We start from the raw sequence: 23,540 nt of genomic DNA on the forward strand, positions 1-23,540 counted from the left end.
TAGGCAGTATCAATTAAAGATGTGTGGCATATGTCTGAATTGCTTGTCTTCAAATGAATTAAAAATGGTTGAACTTTTACATTACTGTAAAAGTTCCACCCTTGGTGACAAGACTTCAGGCTTTGGTAGCCTGCCTGAGGAAGGTGCAGAACAGCTGGCTAACATGGCAGGCAGCAGGCACCAGATATTAGGGAAAGGGGGAATCTGGCAGCCTGTAACCTCTGAGCGGCAGCAGTGAACAATGTTCCATGCCAGGAGCGGTTCTTCCCATAGGGAGACCCACCCAGCTGCTTTGTCCTGCCCTGAAGAGGGCCCCCAGCACAGCGGAAGGTGCTGTCACAACCTGCCTGTGATTTCCTGAATTTTCCTGAACGTACTGGTTTTGGGGGTTTTTCGTTGTCTTCTTTGTTGTGTTTTTTGTTATCTTTGGGGATTTTTTGTTATCTTCTTTGTTGTGTTGTCATCGTTGTCCCCCGTCCCCTCCCCTCCCACCCCCAGCCCCTGCCAAAACTGCTGAAGGAAAAGGTGAACGTGGTGGCCTGAAGAGCAGTTACTGAGTGGTGGCAAAAGACTGGCTTTAAAGTACGGCACTTGCTTATCTAGTTATTAATGATGTCAAATTATTTTGCTTATAAATCGAGCAAATCCACTTCAGGAATTTGAATGACAGTACAGAGTAATTTTTTAGAGTAGAACTAGAACTCTGACAAGTTTTATTTATTGATAATCTCTATCTCAGGACTTGTAGAAAGCTTTAATTTTTCTCAGCATATTTCCATTAAATTAACTAAGTACATAAAAAACTTCTACCTCTGACCTTTCCCTATTTTAGTCCTAGATAAAGGACTGGATTACAGTCAAAAGGTGTGTAATTTTTATACTACCAAATAAGTTAATAAAAGTTTTGTAATAGCAGATAAGCATATTTTTGCATGACATAAAACCAGAATGTTCTTAACAGTTGAAGGGGTTTGTTAGCAAGGTGATGACTTTTATTTCTTAGTCTTATTGACAGTAATTATATTTCATCAAAAACCTTGAAGTATTCCTAATTGATATTTTAAAAATTTCTCTTAGTTTACTTACAATATTTAAAGACTGAATATTGCTATTTGCCTTTGAAACCTGGGAATAGTACCAGATGTCTATTAATCCATGGTGTACCGTAGCTACCCCTTTAAGTGCTATCTTTCTGAGTGAGAAAAGCAAACAGCTCCTGAAATGCACTGAAAAAGTGATGTTCTTCAAAGACAGGATTTGTGCAGAAGCATATTCTAAGTTAAATTCTTTCCACTATCTCATGTAGGGACAGACTCTACATTTCTACTTTCCTCACCCATATCTTAAAAAAAATGTTCTCCTTTCTTTTAATTTTTTTTCCTTTTTACTTTTCTGGTTTTTTTAATCCCCCTTTTCCCCCAGTAATTCCCAGGACTAAATTAAGTAGAAGAAACAATACTTGGTTCTCCTAAAATGAAGCCAGGCCATCCAGATAAACTGATTGTTTCTTTGTCTTACAGAGACACCATGTTTGCCAAGTCTGTAGTGAAACATAATGATAGAATATATTTTCCTTCTCCCTCTGGGTCTCATTAATATCTGCAATTAGTTAAAATAGAGGAGTCTAGCATAGCCATATTTAGAGAGATTTCTAATTTCTCAGTAGTCTGAGAATTCTCCACCCTATTTCTCCAAACCTTAGTTATGCCAAATTAGCATCTCATAAAAAAAGACTGTCTACTTTATCTTTAGTAGTATTGCCCATCTTGTTGTGTTTAAGCATGTTTTCCCTTGATGTGTTATTTCAAAACCTTTTGATTGCCAAAGCCGTATGGAATGCAAGTAACCAAGACAATCATGACTTTCCTGTGTTGTTTTTGGATACCATCATGTCTACCACTTGACTGTTTTGTTTGAGTAATTTAGGGATAGTGATGCCACTGAAAGTGGTAAAATAAATGTGGTACAATAAATTAACTGAGTCTTCTGCGGGAAACATTGTGTCAAAAAGAAAAAGGCAAAAATGCTTCATTCTCTTTTAAAACCAGCTTATACAGGTTTTCACAGCCTTCTGCAGGTTCTTGAAAGTTGGCTGGCTGGAGGTCCCCTTTGTATGGTAGGAAAAGGGGAGAATTTGTGGAAGGATCTTGCTGGTTCCCATCTACATGGGAGGTGTAACAAGTGGTGGCACTGACAGAGCCCTGAGCAATCCAGACACTGTCTGGCTCCTATAATGGTACCTCAAATTTAGGCAGAATCTTTCCTATTTAAATGCACAACTAATGCTTGCCACCCCTAAAATATGAATAGTTGAGCCAAAGGCAGAAAACTGCATAAAATAATAGTGCCTACCAAGCACTAACTTCTAGTTTTCTGGAAAGTGCTTTACTCCACTAAGCTCCAATTCACCTCCTCACTGCAGCAGACCAGAGTTTTCCAGTTACTGCAAAACAAAATGCAGCAATTTTCTGTAGTCTTATGCTTAGTGTTTCACTGCCAGAGGCGTGTCCTCTGGGCTACACACTTCTAATATGTACCTTGTGCCAACTCTAGTGCTAGTGAGAGCTCTCGGCACTGAGCCTGGTCGTGAGCCAAGTGAGAATCCATCCCCACTCCCCCAAAGAGTCACATTTATGTGCTGAGTCAGTGCACAGTGTAGTCGGGGTAGTACCAAAGCTGCCATCTGTGGGATGGTGGGGCTAGATGACAGATGAGGGGGCAAAGTGCATTGAGAACAAAGACAGTGGAACAGCTGCTAGGTGAGCTGAGCTGCCCAAAGTGTGATGGCCTTGGTGCTCAGGGCACTCAAATGGCACCTGGTGGTACTGGTCACAATGTCTTGTGCTTCTGAAGGGACAGGAATCACTCTTTGTGTCTGGCTGTGGTTTTGGCCCATAGCCATTAGGCTGTGAGGCACTCTAAGTTTTTCTTTCATGTGTTGTTTTACCTTCATGTGTGGAGACTCTGGGTTCCTTCCAAACTAAAGATTGCTTGGGCCAGATGAGGCTGGGTGTTTGGGAAGGCTTTGCTGCTCGGTCAGGGTACTTTCATAGCTCTTTATTGCAGCAGGGCCTGTCGTACACTCCTTTCCACACAGTTAAGTGCTGGAAGCATCAAGCTCTATGGTGTTCTTTTACTGTCACCTTGTGGGCCATTATTTACTGAGTGCAAAGTGGAACAGATTCAACTGGAGGGGTGCAAGAGACCCTCTTCAAGCTGCATTTGAGCTGTAAGAGCAGTAGTGATTCGTGCATTGAAATCTTATTGAACAGATAAAGCATTTGCCAAGGACATTAAATTCTGACTCTTAAGAGACAAGACTCCTTTTTCTTCTGCTTGAGTTTGGTGTGGAAAATCTATTTCATTACATGTCTTCAAAAATATCTAGTTGAATAGGTCCTGCAGGTGAGGCAAATGGGATGGAAGATGAGACTAGTGATCTTTGTCAAGTCTGAGGCTGTGACAAAGTCCAGTCTCAGCAGAGTTAGTCCTCAGGCTCTGGATTTCTGCAGGTGGCAAAAAAAAGGCTACTGAGCCTGCCATGCAGGGCTGAGCATCTGCATCCCATCTGCATGGTCATGCAAGTATGAATTCCTTCAGCAAAGAAACTGATATACAGTATCCTGTATTTTGGAAAATTCAGTAGTCACCAGGTTTAAAATACTTTTAATGGGTCTAAATCAATTTTCATATTGAATATAAAGCATTTTTGTGTTTTTGCATGCTTGTAACTTGTCACCTCACTGAACTGCAGTAAGAGGTTTCCTGTGGTTCCTGGAAGCTTCTTGTCCTGTTGTTGCTGTGCAGAAGGGCTATGCAAATTCCCTAGAGTCAAAGCAAAGCAGCTATTCTTCTCAGTGAGTGCCAGGATTGTGCCTGCTGCATTGTGTGCAGTCCAGAACAGCAAACATCTATCACATTGAACTCCCAGGGCTCAGCTGTGCCTTAAAGACATCGTTTAGCTTTTAACAGAGCTGATCAGCACACAGTGTTCTGACTGTCATTCCTAAAGAACAAAATGACAGATGGGCTTATGATACATTCGTCTGGAGGTAGAGAATGAGAAGAGCAAGTTGGTTACTAATTGCCTTCCCACCACTGAAAGGAGAAATGTCCCCATGCTTGACACAACTCGCATGGATGTGTCAAAATTAATGAACATTTTCACCCTCAGCTGTCCCAGAGTGAGCTTCACACCATTGTGTCCCATGTGGCCCTGAGATCTTAATGCAACCATTTGCATTCATCAGGGCAGCACAGACACAATGTGAGAGTTCAAGAGTTTTGAAATGCATCTCTGTCATCAAGATGCTTTGCAGGAGTGCTGCTGACTAGCAGCCATGGGTCATACCAGTGCACTGTTACTGTTGATCCTTTTCATTACACTTTTTTTCTTTCAGATCTTTTATTCAGATTACTGTTTTTAAATTGGGATGACTGCTCTTATGTAAAAAATTATTCCTGATAGTCTCAGAAGTAATACATAAACTGCAATTCCATCTAATTATTGTTGATTTTATTTTTTATTTTAATTTTGAGATGAGTTTAGACACATGAGAAATCCCGTCCAGCTGTGTAAGAAGACACAGTAATCTTAGAATATAAGGTACTCCTGGGGATGAGCTAAGGTGTCAGGATTGTGTCCCTATGGCTGTATGGACCAGACAAATTATCTTGATTTTAAATAATGTTTAAAATTGGTTACAGTGAAGTGCCAATAAAATCCTTTGTATGAATAGTCTTTGACAGTTGCTACCCATGTATTTCCTTTGATTATTTTAAAATTACTGCTTCAATACTTATGTTCCTTGACAGGTCTATTATTCTAACAATCCAATAAGTAGATACATTAAATATTGCAAAATAAATTATTACTTAATCCTATACCTAAAAAGGATTGAGTTTGGAAATGTTTTCAGATTTGATCAATGAGATTTATCAACTCAGACTCCAGAATTCTTCACTAGTTCTTGTCATACTGAAAAATGATTATAGAGATGGGGTGGTGGGAAATGCTAAAAACAGTGCATTGCTTGACTAGGCATGAAAACAGGACGGCTCATTTGCAGGGCTGCATTTGAAATATAAAATTAGAACAATGAAGCATAGCTATCTGTCAATGGAAACAGTGGCTGACATTTTAGAGATTATAGCTGCTGCTAATATTTAGGTAAGTGCTCTAGGCCATTTTCCTCTAATTGAAAGCTGATGTAAAACCAATTTAAGTGACACAGTCAGTATATTGGGTATTCTATTAGTTTAATTTTTGACACTGCCATGGCAGAAGTAAGGTGGCTGACCCTTAATGACAACAATTTGTTTTGTGTTTGTGCAATTATGGTGGGTCTTTATTGTCAATCTAATCAGTAGCAGGGGGCTATATCTTAATGTGAGACTTATTCAGAGTGTTTAATCTGAAGGAATTCATTTCAGAGAGTTGATGAGCATTCAAGTGCGGCTCACAGGCTATCAGAGTTAAAAAATTCTGTTGTTTTAATCTGAGCCGTTTTAATTTTGAAAACAACTCCCTTCAAAACAGATTTCACCATCTACTTTTGTTACTTTTGGCCCTTTTAGTTTATCTTTTGGCTGATTTGTTTTTCCTTTTTCTCCTTCAGCTTCTTGGTTGCCTCCCCATATCCAAAGAATCACAAACTATCATTGCTGTGACAAAGGGTGGGGTGCACCTTCTCCGCAGCACTCAGATATTTTCCTCATGGCTCTCCGTGTGAAGTCGACCTTCCCTCTTTCTTTCTTGAGAGCTGTGTACTCATAGGCCTTCAGCTTGCTGTAATAGTCTGAGAACTTATTGTAGAGGATGGAGATGGGCATGCCATTCAGGATTATTCCAAAAGCAATGCAGAGGAAAGCAAACAGGCGTCCAAGGTGTGTTTCTGGACACATATCTCCATATCCCACTGTAGAGATGCTGACCTACAGGCAAACCAACATGCAGGTTATTAGCTGAGCTAAGAAGATAGATATGTTCACTGATCAGGGACAAGGTTAACTCTTTTTAAATTTGCATTGTAACTCTAAAATATTCTGCGCTGCTTTTGTGTGTGTGTGTGTGTGTGTGTGTGTGTGTGTGCCTGCCTCTGTGTGTGTATGTGTCTACTAGTTTTCTTATGCAAAATATTCCTAATTTAAAAAAAAAAAACCCTCTCATAGAGTAAAGAAAGACAATGGTTTGACACCATTCAGGGGGATTTTTAGATTTTTATCCTGGAGAGGGAATTCCCAGACAAATTCCATACCAGGCTGTCCAGAAGGTGATTGTTTGGCTGTAGGGAAAGGATAGATGTGGCTCCCTAGCCATGCAAATCCACTGATAGCTGCAACCCTGCTCCCTCATCATGTCACTTGGAACAGATGTCCTGTTTCTAAATCCACTGTGCTGATAAAACCCCATATTTGGGACTTATCCTCTGGTTTGTATTTTGAGTTTTACCTTTGTTTTTCATATGTATTTTAGGAACTAGTGAAAAACACACAAAACCCTCCAATTAATTTTGAAATAAATTTTCCTATTTGCCTTATAGGAAGAAATTATACAGGACTTCAAAGTTACTAGATGAAATCCCCCTTAATGATTACATACCTACAAAGAACTGTAGCCTGGAAGGTTTTGCTTGTAGTGTATGGTTGCAATATGTATAGTTATAGTGTTAAATAAGTACACAGGTGTGTAATTTTTGCTGAATTTCCTTTTGAAGAAGGATTTAGGGGTTGTTAAAAATGTTTCAGCTTTGGTTGTTGAATTTTTTTGGGGTTTTTTTTTGAGAATGATGGTGTTTAGTGTATTTATTTTATATGATTCTGAACAATTTGCCAGCTCACTGTGTACATACCCTTACATTTTTCTTCTCAGCCAATATAATTTTCTCTTTCTAGCCTATGGATATATGAGGGAACTGTTTTATGGGTCCAGTTCTACACCAAGTACTGAAATATTTCCATTGTAAAATTCAGATTAAAATTAATGGATGTTTGATTATGGAGATGCTGCTACATTTGAAAAATCTACTCTCAAGCAGTCAACATAAGATAACTCCTAATTTATTTCGTTTCACTGCACACATTTTGATGTTTTATATTTTTTACACTGAGTAAGTATAACTTACTTTTTTCTGGCAGGTAAAACTTTCATGTTGCTGTCACCTCTCACTTTCTGGTCTGTGCAAAGGAACTTTTTCAGCCAGTGAATTTTATTTGATTTTTTTCACAGTGTCTCAACACACTGTATATATCTGTTAAACAGTAACCTAAAATTCTGACAAAAATAAGCCACAGAGAGTAGGACTTTGACTGTAATGCCCTTGTGGCTTTAACACTAAAATAAGTTTTCAGAAGGTCAGTGTGTAGAGTTTGTCATCTTCTAAAATTGTAAATAGAATGATATTTCAAATGAAGAAAACATTAGAGTTCATGAGACAGCACTGGGTGAGCACATTTTTAGGATGCACCTGGTGCTTCCTGTGGAATAAAAGGGATTAGTGATTTGGTTTAATGGAAATTAAGTCACTGGATTTGAATGATAATACAGGATAAATATCTCCAAAAATAAATACTGAGATGAAGGCAAGATGTTTATGTCTACCAGCCAGGACAAAAACATTATCCTGTGATAAGGTTCTGTGCCATTGGCATAGTTTTATACATTGCCCGTAACAGTTTAGGAAGGATGCTTCTTCTCCTGCATGTGTGAGTTGGTGAATGCTGTTGGATTTTTATAAAATTCAAATGATCTAGATATATTAATTTACAGTCCTAAAATTCAAGTGATCTAGATATATTAATTTACAGGCTGTCAAAAGTGTTTTATGCTTTGGAATTGCAATGTGCATGATACAGCTCCTGTTTTGAAGGCACTTGCTCAGTTAATCAGGCCTTTTTCACCTAGCCATATAAGTTTATTAGGAATATCTAAGTTATTATGGTGTCACCACTTTGCAAAAATGAGCCCTGAAGATTTTGCATATGACCTGCATGTTCAGAAGGCAGAGTATTTTAGCAATGTATGAATCACCAGTGTTTTCATAGCCTTTGTATATTACTTACAGATGATCTATGAAGGTCAGATTACAAGACCTTCTTTCCTTTATTCACTGATTTTTCCATCCTTACATGGCCCATGGAAGGATGGAAAAATCAGTGAATAAAGGATATTCAGCACAGTTACACATACACATGTGCACACATATGAATGTGTGCATCTATGCTTGTCTGTAAGGCTTTTTTTCTGCCATGTGCTGAATCACTGCAAATGTGTGGTAAACCACCACATCTCATCGTCCATGGCTGAGCCAGAAGCGCAGACCTTGGGCTCCAGGATGGCTGGCCAGGATAAGTGACCTTGAATGGGTTGGGATTACTGTCTGGTGGGCCTCATATGCATCTTGGGGCATCCAGTGTCAGCGCTGATCAACCAGCCTGAGATGTTATAACTCCTATCCAGTCTATTTGCATGAGCTTTTTTCTCCAGGGAAGTGACTGGGACAGAGCCAGACCCTTAGCCATGCCCAGGGGTCAGAAGTGCTCCTGGGGCCCCACACAGAAATAGACTGTGCAGGTTGGCATCAGCTGCTGCAAAACAAAATGTATGTGACAATGGTCTAGGACAAGCCTTAGGGTTATGGATGGCTAAGGTGTGGGTCCTGTGCCTTCCCTCAGCATTGACAATGTCTAGCTACCCGCTAGTTTCAGCTAGGGTGCTATAAATACAGACATCTTCTGCAGAATCTCTTGTGTAAAACAACTGTTGGTCCTAGTGGATTTTTAACAGCCAGAGTTCTGGGACAGCTTTCACTTTTAAAGTGTGGGTGATCTGACTGTAGTTAATAAACTATGTCTCATCATCTTGCAGTTTTATGGGTTGCAGAAGACCTACACATAGAATAAGAACAAAAATCCTGTTTCTAGAGTGCCAAATGCATGCTTTTTCCCCCCTATTGTTTTGACAACACTGACAATGGCACTAAATTGGGAAATGCTTTTTTTCCCCTGTCTTTGACCACTTCTTCTTTAAAAGTGAAAATGTCTGCATTTGGAGATATGGGAATTTCAAGACCACCTGCCTGATTAAGTCTTGATTTAAGCTTACAGAGAGGTGAATGAGTGCATGTGTGTGTGTGTCTGTGTGCACGCAGGCATGCATATGTCCTGTAAGCTCAGAATTCAGAGCAGATGTTCACTGATCTAAGCCTGTTGTTTTCAAGACTGTCAGCAACTCCAGCTGGGAGGAGAGGGGAAGGGGAACGGAACGAAGGGAGGGTCTCTTTACTCAGCAAGGTAAGATGTGTTTACTTACGGCAGCCCACCACCAAGCATGGGGAATGCTGGTGAAGTTGGTACTGGAGACATCGTGCTCCACTGTGTAGACCATGGCAGAGAAGGCAAAGATGCCCATAGCAATGAAGAGCAAAAGGCAGCCCACCTGCTGGTAGCACTGGCGCAAGGTAAAGCCGAAGGCACGCAGCCCTGTGGAGTGGCGGGCCAGCTTGAGGATGCGGAAGATGCGCATGAGGCGCATGATGCGAAGCACTTGTCCTACCTTGCTCACTCGCCCCACCTTCTCGATATCGTGCTCGTGTTGGGAGCCCCGACCCCGGGGCTGGTCATCGTCAGTAAAGCATTCAAGCAGCAGCTGCAGATAGAGGGGCAGGATGGCAATGAGGTCAACTGCATTGAGGGCACTGCTGGCAAAGCGGCGCAGGTCTGGGGTAGAGACCAAGCGCAGCAGGTACTCCAATGTGAAGAATGCAATGCACAAAGTCTCCACATGCTCCAAGACAGGCCGGCTATCCCCACTCTTCCAGTCTACCTGCTGCATCTCCTCTACTGTGTTGAGTGCCAGGGCAACCACGGAAATGAGGACGAAGAAGCTGGAGGCCACTGCCATCACTTTGGCAGTGACAGAGGAGAAGGGCTTCTCCATGAGGTTCCAGAGGCGCCAGCGCTGGGGCCCGTAGTAGCGCATGTGGCGGAAGAGCTGCTCATTCTCCTCAGCCTCTGCCTGGGAGCGCAGCTCCCGCTGCACCTTCAGCTGCTCGCTCAGCTCGTCCCGGCGCTCCTCGAAGCAGATGCGGCAGCAGCGGGGTGTGTATTTGAGGCGCACGCCCCAGTAGCTCAGCTCCTCCAGGAAGCTGCGGGGGCACAGCTCGTCCCTCACCCGCAGCACCCCCGAGGCATAGAAATTGTACACCAGCTGGAAGACAGCTGGGTCCCGGTCAAAGAAGTACTCATCCACCTGGTCAGCGTAGTCGTCGCACAGGCCCAGCTGGCAGCGGCGGTCAGTGGAGGTAGCCAGGCGGCCCAGGCGCGTCTTGGGGTAGATGGCCACTGCCTGGTAGGTGAGGCGGTAACTCTGGCCACCAACATTGATGTTCAGCACGGATGGAGTAGATGATGTGGCCGGGGATCTAGAGGAAAGAGCAGGGGAACAAGGAATAAACGATGAGGCCTTGCTTTCGCCCTTAAATGCATCTTCATGTTGCCAATTTCCTTCTTCTTTCTCTTCATCTTCCTCATCTTCATCATCCACATAATAGTTGTAATTCCCCTCAGGTCCTAGTTGCAGCAGGGGCTGGGTGTTCAAGGCAGTGGTGGCAGAGGTACCACTCTGCTTGTCTACATGAACGACTTCCTTTTCCTTCCCCTTGCTGGGCTGCGGAAGGATGTTTGGTGCTTCCATCTCTCTGCCTTTATGTTTTAGGAAAAGAAACTCTTGCTGACTGTTAAACTGCAACATAATATTATTCCTTACTCTTCTCCCCTCTTTGCATTCATGCAATCAAGCGGTTAGCACCAGTCCTTTTCAACTCTGCAAAAGCTGGCAACCTGGTTTTCTTTCCTCTTTATCTCAGAAGTATTATGCACAGCAGTAGCTCTGCATATGTCTCCCTGCCAGCCACCACTCCAGTTGTTGTGAAAGCTCTGTGTGGGATATAGACACATGAAGACTGCTGTTGACCGTTTTAATCTTGCTGACAGCAAACATCTGAGTGCTTAGAGGAGGGGATTTAAGGGCTATTATCCTGTTCGAGCCTCGTTTCCCTTAGGCTGTGACGTGAATGATTATGGATCTATAAATCTATGAAAAATCAGTAGGGGGGGAATCCCCTAAAATTTTATTGCTAATAAAATCCACACATTTTCCTATTTAAAATATATATGGATTAAAAGTAATCTGAAATAAAAATGTATGAGGGGCAGAGAGAAAGAGGGCAGTACAGATTTCTTTCATCCTCATGGGCATAGCCTGGCTTGGCTTTCTTTAATGAAAATAATGAATAATTGATATGCAGATAAAGGGCAGGAACTCACTGGTGTATCTCTTAAAATGTTTTCAAAAGGTGAGGAAATAAAAGTAATTTCATTTTATTCACAGTTAGAATACCTCCATTTGGTTAAGAGCCGAGGAATATTTCAGTCTGTGCCTGAAGCTTTGAATGTACTCTGGGAGTGCAGGTCTAATGTTCTGCTGGGCTCAGTGGAAGCAAAGGGCAGAGGTGTGAAGGAGTTTCCAGCTTCAAACTCTTCATGAGCTGCTGAGAAACAGCACAAAGCCAGTCTTGTTTCTCTTGCAGATGGTGTTAGTGTCGTATAAAGCTGCAGTGAGTAACTAGCAGGAGAGGAGAGAGGCTTTTCCTGTGTTTGGATGGAGGTTGCATCTTCAGCTCTGTTGGAGCTGGCATGAGCAATTCCTGTAACAATGACCATCCCCAAAACCAGGTTACTTCCCCTTGTCACTGGGAGCACTTCAGCTAAGCTGGAGCTCCTGAAAAGCAGGGAATGCACACAGCAAAGTGCTGGTTCCTTGTGCGTGCTCTTATCACCTCACTTATAGCTCCTAAGCAGCAGCTCATTATTCTGCCTGTATCCAGGCTGTGTAGGAAGGGACAAGGCATTGGAAAACTACTAATTTTGGCAACACCCTTGCAGGTCTGTAAGGCCTCCCATGTGCAATTCTGTATTCTGCCTTCTGCTTGCAGGTTCCCTTTCACATAGGCTGCTGGGACAGTGTATCCCAGAGCACTGCAGCAGTGCTTTCCCTTTGCTGTACTCAAGCTCCCATTCTTCTGCACTGGTCTCAGGTTCTTGCTCCTGCAGACCCCAATACTGTTGTTTTGGTAGTCCTATGTGAAGCAAGTGCTGTCCTATGTGAAGCAACTGCTGCTGCTATGACAATGTCTCCTTCTTTTTTCCTGTTTCCTTACCTGCAGTTATAGCTTTTCTATTTATATTTAATAGTTATTGACAAAATGGAAGACGCCACAGCTGAGCATTTTGCAATACTTTTGTTCTCAGTCTGAGTGGATCACATGAAACTCTTCAAGGTTTCTTTGAGTCACACTGTTTAAGGCCTGAATTATTTGTTATTCATATTTAACTCTGCTTGAGAGTGAATTTGTCTCCCCTGCCTGTTCTCTTTCTTGATGCAAGAGAGGAAAGCCCCCTATTAATAGGGATTGTCAGCACCTCTTTAGAGATACCAACCTGCTTTGCAGTTTGCCTTGAGCATTAAACCATGCCATGGTGAATCCTTTGTATAGCAACTTCAACACAAATTAATGCCAAGTTTCAAGGCTGTTTCTTTCTTCTAAGCAAAGTGATTCAGACATAAGAAAAAGGCAGTTCACGATGCCATCATTTTAGTGCCAAAAATGCTGGAATCTTTCTTAATCAAGTTCCAAGGTAGACTATAACCATATTCCTCACGCCAGTCTCTGCTGTAACATTTAATTTTGCTTTTGTCAGCCTCCCTGGCCTCACTTCTGAGAAGTATCCACTAACATTTATTGCTCACTATTCAAGAGATCATTTCTTATGCCATAATGCAGCAGCAGGAGCTTCTACAGGGTGAACTTCATGGCTGTCAGGTACCAGCTCCTCATGCACATGGACTCAGATCTTGGACATCATTACTCAGAAACGCAAGGAAGATCACTAGCTTCAGTCTGCTCAGACTAATCTCTTTGACCTAAATATTCCTGGGAACAGAGTTCTGGGGCACCTGCTGCACTCTCCTCAAACTTGTCTCTAGCTGGCAAAATAGCTAAAATAAAATTATTTCGTATATGTTCTTTATTTTCAGGTGGGATTTGATTCTGAGGTGTTAGATTCTCAGTCTAAACACATAAGAAAATGAAGTGACTAGAAAGAGCCCACTTTTCCCCCTTATCTACCTTATTTACTGTGCTGCTTTTCTTCATAAATGCCATTAGTAGTAATTGCTCATTTTCTTATATGGGGAAGAGGAGAGTATGGGCTGTTTAAAGAAGTAGTTAGTAAAGTCTCTTGGCAATCTTTTTTTTTCAAAGTTATCTGAGTGATATGCTTGTCTGTTTTCAAGAGCTCTCTTTTAACAGTGCAGGAGTAGTCAAACACAACATGTTGAAAGCCAAGCCAATGGGCCAGAAGGTTGGCTAGGCTGAGCAGTGAACTTAGATGGAGAAGGAAAGCATATGAACCTTGGAAACAAGGTGACATGGGGGGATGACAGAGATGTTGCTCGTCTCTTGGAGAGAAAATTTGTGTGACCAAAACTGAGATATAATTCAAGCTGTGCAGGACAAGCTGTGAAGGAAAGAAAAAGGGGCTTGTTTGGTTTTTATATGTTAACAGCAAAAAAAGGATCAGAGATAACATCGGTCCATTGCTTGACGAGGTCCAAAAAAAATTGCAGACACAGTAGAGAATGATCCACCTTTGCCATCTGTCTTCAAGACCAATGAAGGGCTGGGATCCTAGAGCCCATTGTTGGAAGACTGTCACTTGGGGCATGATAGATTCCAAGGCAATCCTAAAATTGTTTGAGACTTGCTGTTTCAGTTGGATGCACACAGGTGTATGGGGCAGATAGGATTCTTTCCATGGAAAAACTGGCTGATGCACTTGGCAGAACCTCTCTCCATTGTATTGAATTTGTCTTGTGAGTCTGGAGATGTCCCAGTCTGCTGGAATCTGGAAATTTGTCCCAGTTTTCAAAAAGGATAAAAAGAAAACTCTGGGAGTTATAGGTCTAGCATCTTCACTGCAGTGCGTGGTAACATCATAGGGAAGGTTTTTCTGAGAGTTACTGAAAAATATTGTTTGAGAGAAAACGCAGTCATTACAGTGAGCATGGGTTCACAAGGGAAAAGTCCTGTTTGACCAATTTAATTTTATTTTATGTCAAAGTAACCTTAGGTGATCAAGGGAAGCCAGTAGATGTGGACTGGTTTTATTTTACAGAGATTTTTGTTCTGTCTCCCACAGTACCCTGCTGGATAAACTGCCTGGCACACAGCTAGTTGAGTCCATAATACATTGCGTGAGTAACAGGCTGGTGGGTCAGACTTAAAGGGTTTTGGTAAATGTTACATCAGGCTGGCAGCCAGGGACCAGAGGTTCCTCAGGGCTCGATTTTAGCACCAAGGCTCTATAATGTTCTAAAAAGATGTGGATGCAGGGATCAAATGCCCATTGAATAGGCATGGTGATTTTACTACACTAGGAAAAGTTGTGGACTCCCTTGAGGACAGAGAGGCTCTGCAGAGAGATGTGGGTAGATTAGAAATTTGGGCAACTACCAACCATTAGGAACTAGACAAGATCAGTCGCAGGATTCTTCACTTGGGATGGGGTTATCCTGGATGTACATGTAGATTTGACAATGAGAGGCTTGGGGGGATCTGAGAGGTTTGGGTTTGTGGCAAGTTGACCATGGTCAGCAGTGCCCTGGCAGCCAGGAGGGCCACCCGTGTCCTGGGGACATCAGGGACAGCATGGCCAGCTGGGCAAGGGAGGGGATTGTCCTGCTCTGCTCTGCACTGGGGCAGCCTCACCTGGAGTGCTGGGGGCAGCTCTGGGTGCCACAATAAAAGAACATGGAGCTATTAGAGTGTCCAGAAGAGTGAGACCAAGATGGGGAAAATTCTCAATGGCATGACTGAGGCCACTTGGTTTCCACAGCTTGGAGAAGAAAAGGCTGAGGTGACCTCAGGACAACCTACAACTTCCTCAAGGTGGGCAGTGAAGTGAGAGGTGCTAATCTCCTCTCTCTGGTGGTCAGTACAGGATAGGGGGAATTGGAATGAAGCTGCACCAGGAGGAGTTCAGGCTGGACGTTAAGAAAAGGTTCTTCATGGAGGTGGTGGTCAGTGATTGAATCATGCTCCCCAGGGAAGAGGTCACAGCACCAAGATTGTCAGAATTCAAGGACTGTCTGGAGAACACTCTTAGTCATATGGTTCAATTTCAGGTAGTCCTGCGAGGAGTGGGGATTTGGATTCAGTGATTCTTATGAGTTCTTCCCAACTCGAGATATTGTATGATTCTCTGATTCTATGGATAGAAGAAGAAATGTGAAAACTTAGCAGTCAGTAACACTGGAGAATGCTATCCACTGCTATCAACCTGACAGTGCACTGGGTACCAGCTTCCTGAAAACAGGATTTTAACAGCAGAAAACTATACTTAAAATGAAGTGAGCAGATCGGTCTTTGCAAACCTTCATTTTTAGGAGTGCTGACTTTTCCAGGATAGGGCACTGTTGTAGTAATACAACTGTAGCTATAATGCTTTTTCACTGAGCAAATCAGCTTCAGAATTGAGTGCATGTGCTTTTTCTTGGTTTAAAAATAAGAGAAATTTTAAATTAAAATGATTTTAAAGAATTTATATGATAAGGATCAGTCGATTAGTTCCTACCTCATGAGGAATTTTTTGTAGATTAGTAGTTTTTTAAGGTCAGGACAGGCCGATAAGATCATTTGTTCTGACCTACTTGAACAATGACCCCACAATTTTGTCATTTTGCATGTTTCAAAGGGTCCAGCCAGGCTCTTTCCTTAAGATCCAATGACTTCTGAAGCTAAGTTGACCACGTGGAAAATACTGCTAATGGTGATTATTAGCAATGTAATAATTAATAATGTCCTGTTTATCCTTTTAGGGCCCTCAAGAAGCTGTGTAATAGGACTGAAGGTAGACTGACTGACTGCAGCGTCTGCTAAAACTGTAAGGGGTGACTCAGCAAGTAAGAGAATTAAGATTATTTTCTGTCTGCCTGTCCACATACCAGTACTTTGTAAGAGGGACTGTCAAAAAAAATAAAAAAATAAAAAAGCAAATTTTTTTTTTTTTTTTAGTCCTGAGCTACAGCTTTTCCAAAATACCAGATGTGTGCAGAGCTGAACTAACATTCACTCTATGCTTTGTCTCCACTCAGTTCAGTAATTTAGATTCAAATGCAGGGAGGTAAGCAAGAGGACCTGTTTTGCTCTGTAATGTCAGGTGTCTTTGCACCCTACCACGCTGGCAGACTTTCTCAGCCATCAGAATGCCATGCTGTTGCTGAACAAGTGCCTGCCTGTTCACTGCTTTCTCTATTTCTGCTTGTTTGGTTTTCTTTTTCCCCCACCTGCCAACTGTGCAGCTGCGGCCAGCCAGACAATGCTAGGAAAGGGTGAGTAAGTGGGAAGAGAGGCTTTTTGAGGGGTGGGATGATCAGCGTCATCTAGTCCACCTCTTCCTGCTTCCAGGGAAGAACTCACATGCCTTTGCTTCACTCATCAGTGTTGCCTTCTTCTGGGAGGGAAAAGCACAGAGAATGCCAGCTACAGACCCTGAGAAGAGGCAGAGGGGCAGGCTGGGGTTGTGGTCTTGTCACCTGAGCTCTTGGGCTGTGCCATCCAGGGCAGCAGCAGTGATGTGCGTCCCAGGGGTGTACCAGCTGACTGCAGCAGCACACCTGAGCACAGGCACCCAGGATAAATGCCGTGTGCTCCCACTGCTGCTGTGTATCAACCTGTCCTTGTCAGTATCTATTTCCGCCTTGACCACTCCACATTATCACTTTTCTTTTCTAGTGAACTTCTGCTTAGTTTTGTAAATTGCAATTTTTTAAACAAGTAAACCTACGGTGTTTAGGTGCTACAGCAAGTCAATGCAATACAGCAGCAAATACACATGAAAATGTGACACACACAAAAGCAACAGTACCATATTCTCTATCTCAGTGAATTCATAATCCTTTTTTACAGATGGGATGCTGAAGAACCAAATGATTTAACCTGGAAACAAGCAGGAGAAGAATAAACCAGTATGTTCTCTATTTCATATTGCTGGGCTTTCCACTGGGCCTTGCTTACTGTATGTGGTGTTTCATTCATAAACATTAGCAGCTCTTCAGACACAGGCAACTGGTGCCAGCCCTGCAGTGAGCACAAACAAACAGAAAAAACACACAACAGCAGCAGTGTGAAATACAAAGTTGTGTTTCGTGTCAGGTACAAACAGGCGATGTGTGTAGTTGTGAATGAGAAATGTGTGGACCCCCACAAAGGGAGAGCTGTGACTTCTAATAATAACTGAGGAGAATAAAGCATGGAAAAAGGCCTTTGAACCTATCTGTTGTTTGCAAATTAACCCTAGTTGATTTAGGAGCATTGGAATTAAAGTGTTAAAGATGTTGCTTTTTGCCTGCATTTAATCCATAAAGAGTTCTGCAATAATAACCTTTTGAAGTATAATTTTAGAATATTCCTTGTATCCTTGAAACTATAGCTTTGGAATATATATAAAGGAAATATGCTTATCTCACGCCTTGTTGAAGCAGAGAAAAACAGCTTGAGAAAGGAAGATGAACATCACCTCAAGGGTTTATGGTTTCAACCAAAGGGAAGCTGGACATCACTGTTATGAGATTTATAGTCTCTACAATTAAAAGGTGGACACACATCTGGGGAGTTGGACCCCACCACATGGGATTCGTCTTTCTTCTTTCGGAAACTGGACTGTCACCATCTGGGGATACTCCTTTAGAGATACATCCTGAGAAACTAAGATCACAATAGTGTATAGAATCGTGATGTAATAATTTGGAATAAAAAAAATTGCTGATGAGTTAAAAAATTGCAAATAGAAACTGCTGAAAAAGCTGATGAGTACCCCTATAAATACCTGTAACCCTCAATTATCGGTGTGCAGTTGGAGGGAAAACTTCCCCCACTGTACCCAGCACTGTATTGCTCATACTTTACCATATTAAATAATAAATTGATTGCTGCTTGAATATTGGCCTAGTCAAGCTTCTTATTCATAACAGCAGCAAGAAAAAAAAAATTTACTGAATGAGTGGGAATGAGAATGAGCTATATGTAAAGAAACAGTAAATATGCTGGAAGCAGAGATTGATTCATGGCAGTAACACATTGCTAAAGCTATGGGAGGAGTGACTTGTGCAATCAACGGCTTTACATTTTCTGAGCATTACAGATTTATGGGAATAGACAGTTCTCTTGCTGAGAGAGTCGCCAGTTTTGCTTTGAAATCTTTTTCATATCACTGAAAGGGAGGAAGTACTGATGTGTTTATGCAGTGTGTCCACTTCCTCTCTCCGCCTGGAATTTATATTTTGGGGTTTTTTATTTGTTTTGCTGTTTCCTTATGTATGATAGAGGCACTTTTGATAGGCAGCATGTAGTAATACAGTGCCTTTTTTTTTTTTTTTAATGTGAGAGGCCCCTGCAAAACAACCATGCTGCTATATAAAGAAAATCAACAGCAATAAAGTCACAAAATGGAAGCCACAGATGAAGGTGTGGAACAGCACCAAACAGCCCTTCCTGGCACAGTAAGCAGCATGACATGCATTCTCTTTTCAGATTTCTGGATCACTGGTGGGCTAGACATCAATCTGTCCTATGAATTACAAAGAGCCTACTGAGATTGTAAACTGTGTCATTCTGGTACTGTTCCAGTCACCCTTCCTCTTTTTTTACCCTGTTCACATTCCACCCTGTCATGGTTTGACCCGGAAACAAGATTTCTGGGATGCTGTAGATGGGGCCAATGGGTGCTCAGATTTGAAAATTGCCATCTGGCCCAACCACTAGGCATTGGATCCACCTCTGAGAACACAGGGTAAAAGCAGGGCTCTCCCCTGGCAGTTCCTCTTTGGATTTCCGGCAGGAAGGAGTTGGGTCTCTCCCCCGGCCCAGGTGCTGGCTGGGCGGGGGAGGGGAAAAGCCATGCGGCCCGGCCTGGGAGAGGTAGGCCTGGCAACCCCCAAGGGTGGAAGGAAGAAGTAAAGAAATGCCGGGAAGCAATGGGCAGCCTGTTCCCCCCCCTTGGAGACAGAGAGAGAGAGAGTGCAGCCTGTGTTTGTGTGCTGTTACCTTGAAATTTAGTAAAGATGTGCTGGCAGCAGGCAGCCCGGCTGAGGAGATGGGGGCAGCAGCCAGGAGTCCAGCCACCTGGAGGAGTTTTAACCCTTCTTGGACAATGAAAACCTTACAGAACATTAACCCTTCCTAGACAAGTGATGAAGGTCTGGACCAGAGGGAGAGAGTGAGAGATGTTGGAAGAATGGAGAAGATGGAGTGGCATTTTATGCTGGACTCTTTTGTGTAGCCATGGACAGAGCCATGTTTCCGTGAGATACAGAGACTGAGTCCAGGGGGAGAAATGTCCCAGAGCCAAAGAAGATTCAGTGTGGGTACCCCTTGGCCCCAGGGGGTATATAAAATATGGGGGGGACAGATGTCCCAAAGGTGGGGTGCTGTGCTTTTCTGGAACTGGACAAAGCATCCTTAAAAAGACAACCCTGGAAGCAGCCCTGATTCTGGTTCGGTGGTGAGAGCACCGGAACAAGGACGGAAAAGGCCACCACGACACATGGAAGGACTCCCTCTCCTCTTGAGGAACTGAAAGTTGAGCATTCTAAAGGGTGGTGCTGGACCCAGAACTGGTGATTTTGGAAGATGTATTGTATTGGGAATTTAGGTGGGAGGAGGAGGAGAGTGTTTTTGTGAGGTTTTCATTTTCCTTGTGTTTTCTTTTTTTCTTTTGTGTGTAGTTTAGTAATTGTCTTTGTAGTTTAGTTAATAAACTATTCTTTTTTTTCAAGTGAGAGCCTGCTTTGTTTATTCCTGGTCAAAATCTCACAGCAGACAGCAGAGAAGGTGTATTTTCATGGGGGCATTTGGCCTTGTGCCAGTGTCAAACCCTGACACACCCCTAGCAAGAACCAGCCACCAGGAACACAAATCTCAATGTGACATAGTTTATGGTGATCCAAAAATCAAGAGCTCAAACAGCACCAAATAAAAAACTCCAGCCAGCCAGCCAACCAACCAACCAACCAACCAACCAACCAACCAACCAACCAACCAACCAACTTCCCTCTGCCCCATGCCACCTTGCCCAGAAAAAAGAAAAAATGAAAAAGAAAAAAAGAGGTGCAAAATAAAGAGATACATTAACCTTGGATTCCTCTTGGTGGCATACTGGTGAGTTGTGTTGGACTCAGTTACAGAACAATATGATAGATATATGTGTCATGGCCTCTGGATAGAATTTTGTTTTGATTTATTCATTCTGTCACACACTGCTCTGAAAACTGCTTGTTCTTTTCTTAGGCTTTACTAAAAAACACCTAGCAACAGGGAAAAAACCCAATTCATTTGTGCATGTTCCTTGTAACAGGATCACACAGAATTAGAAAGGACTTAATGCAAGGCACATATCCGGGAATAGTCTTTTCCAGGTTCTGTCCTTTAACAAACATATCCATTGCAATAACTTCTTCCATTGTTCCTTCTTGTTTCCTTGGGTGTAACTGGCCCTCCTGAGCCTTTCTGATACGAGCACTAGCAGTGATTGTAAATTAGCCCAGCTTACCTGTCTCCTTAACATTTAATCGCTTCTTTTGCAGCTGAATTACCTTTATGTGCTACACCTGAAATCTGAAAGAATAGATTGGCATCTGCTAGATCTTCCACCAGAGACATATCTAGCTTCACCCCAGCATTACTTTTAAGGGGGGGCCACACTCCCCGCAGTGCATTTTCTGACCCTAGACTTTTAAGTCCATAATCCATAGTGATTTTTTAGGGCTGTACTGTTGCGAAATTTAGTTTGCTTCGTGTATATTCATGTCACACCTCTCCCTCTCCCTTTGAGTTTAGACTGCAGCTGCATGGCCTCTGCTTTTCTGACATTTATCTCTTGCTTCCTTGTCCTCCCCTGTTGTATCTGCTCTGTACTGCCTTGGTCCCACCTCTCTGCCTGTTCTACAGCAGCATCTCTCCCTACAGAATCAGTGACACCAGCCTTCCTCCAAGTTAGGTGTTTATATTCCTCTTGAAGATAGCATGCTTGAGGGCTCATCTCTCAGCTTCTTTAGAGTGTGTAGTGTGCTCTATCATGATGAAGTTCAAAGAATACAAAGAACTCTTTTACCAATGCTGCAAAAGTATTAGAATTTCCTTACACACAAGAAAGATTAGCTAAAAATAAACTAGCTACTCCCTGAACTTTTCAGAGGAAATTAGATAACTCTGTGCAGTGGAAGAAAAGATTTCAGTCGTTACTGAGATTAATTCAAGACTAATTGTGATTTTAAGTTCTGGGGGATATTTTCCAAACATCAACAGATTTATAATAAAGCTGCACACAAAAGAACAAATTGGTTCAGGGGCAAAAAAATCTTTTGTAAGCCTGGATTTTAGCCAGTTTTTGTGTATGGATGTTTGCATACACACATATTTTATGCATATGTATGCAAATCTGTCAGCAAGATTGCTATCCTTATCCTAACCATGTGCCATTTGCCAACCACTTCAATGCAGTGAGCATTTTGGGCATTCATGAACATATAGTTTAGTGATTTGAACAGGTTATCTTTTCTCTTCTTGCTGTGGCCACACACTGCACTGCACTGGCTTGATTTACAGGCTAAACGTTTCTAGAGAAGATTTCAATTCTCAACTCTGTACTTCTCTTGCTCAATGCAATGCAATACCCCAAACTTTTTTCTTTGTTGTTCTCAGAAATTGCCATTACTTGGGGAGTGAACAAGATCAAGAAAAGATCTTCAGCTGATATTGTCTCTGAAGATATAATGAATATGCCCTTGAAAGTATTCCTTTGATATTGACTTCTGGTAAAAAACAAGTAATTCCTTACCCTACCCTCAAAGTCTGGCAAGAGAAAAAAAATAAGTAGAGCTGCAAAACTGCAGAAGGTTTTCAAATGTGACAGAATAACAAGCGCCTGTTTAAGCTAATCACTACCTTTGTCAAATACTGCTTTAAAAATGGTCCTGAAAACTTGTTCTTTTAGAAAATACACTGTGTTCTGCTGTTTAAAAAAAAAGATCATAAATCCTTATTTTGTAATTATGAATGTTAATTTTGCTGTAATGACAGGTTAATTGCAAGATGTTTTCTGCCAAACTGGAGTTGCAGACCTTTGTACAAAAGATGGTCTCTTGAAATTTGCTTGGAAGAGAGTATTTAGAAAATACTCTGCAAAAACATGATGTCATTGCTATTGTGAATAACCATTGCACAAATAAAGGATCTAGACATCTTAAAAAACAGTATCAGCAGACTTGCATTTTATCTCTCTAAGTAGCCTTAGGAAGGTAAAAGATGTAATGAAAGGTGATGCACAGTTACTTTAATTTGATCATAAGTGACCTCAGGTAATCAGGAGAAAAAGTCAGGCATAGGTGAGCTTTTCCCTCATGCAAGTGCAAGTGAGTGGCATAAGTGGTGAGACATGGTTGCTGGAGTGGGTTCATTTCAGCTCAAACTGGGCATGCTGAAGCTAATGTCCAAAGTGTGAGAGCATCTTACTCACCCTGTGTGAGGATGGCTAAGCAGTGAGCTATTGGCAGGGAGGCAGGAAGGCAGGCAGGCAGGAAGGAAGGAAGGCAGGGGGGAAGGGGGGAAGGAAGGAAGGAAAACATTTCCTAAGTTGGCACTGAGTGATCTGAGGAAGCAGTAAGAGGAAGAAGAAATGCAGTCAGGGCAGTGTACAGTTCATTCACAAATGAGGGGTTTTGGGAGAAACAATCCATACATAACTAATTAATAATACCTAATGTAGGTTCTTGGCAGTGTGGCAAACAGGGATTTGCCTAAATTGTCAGCACCTCTGTTTGAAATCCATTTGAGGAGCTGTAAAGCACAGTACAAGTGTAATTATGCTCCACGTTAAATTTTTTTGTATGGGTTTCTGTACCACTTACAGGACCAAGGGTATGGAGATAATGGCCAGGAGGTCCCTTCCAGCATGATCTTTGCCCTGTGATTAGTCAGTCATTTGTGATGGGTCAGGCACACATGTCTGTGTGATATTTTCCTGCCTCAGAGACCATATGGTCCAATAGTCATTTTCATATCCTGTCACTCAGTGATTTCCTTAATATGTTCTATACAGATTTCTTTTTCAGTAACTTGCTAAAATCCCCTGCTAGGACAAGTGGGTCCTGAAGGACAATTCTCTGTCACAATTCTGCTTCACTAGCTGCATTAGGTTATGTCTTACTTCATTAACTGTCTGCCATCCAATGTTTTACTTTGTTACCAGTTTAATTCTCCACTGGCTCATCACTGTACTTTTTACATGTATCTTCACAACAAAACTTGTCTGTATGGGGTCAAGGGGTTCAATAATCTGCCAGACATAATTTAGCTATGAAAAGTGTGGGATGCCATTGTAGAGGGAGATAAGTGTGAGGGTGGAATGGTAGGGAGCAGTGATTG

General features: G+C 42.2%; 1 protein-coding gene across 1 annotated transcript; it reads right to left on the reverse strand.

Annotated features, from left to right (window-relative positions):
* Positions 1-5,639: 5,639 nt before the first annotated feature.
* On the reverse strand, positions 5,640-10,750 carry KCNV2 (potassium voltage-gated channel modifier subfamily V member 2). The gene is made up of 2 exons (XM_058044331.1): positions 9,311-10,750; positions 5,640-5,934 (listed from the first exon to the last, which is right to left on the reverse strand). The coding sequence occupies exons 1-2, from the start codon at positions 10,748-10,750 to the stop codon at positions 5,659-5,661; spliced, it is 1,716 nt and encodes a 571-aa protein (XP_057900314.1). The 3' UTR covers positions 5,640-5,658.
* Positions 10,751-23,540: the final 12,790 nt, after the last annotated feature.

Source organism: Melospiza georgiana, chromosome Z (assembly GCF_028018845.1).
Source record: "Melospiza georgiana isolate bMelGeo1 chromosome Z, bMelGeo1.pri, whole genome shotgun sequence".
Lineage (NCBI taxonomy): Eukaryota > Metazoa > Chordata > Aves > Passeriformes > Passerellidae > Melospiza > Melospiza georgiana.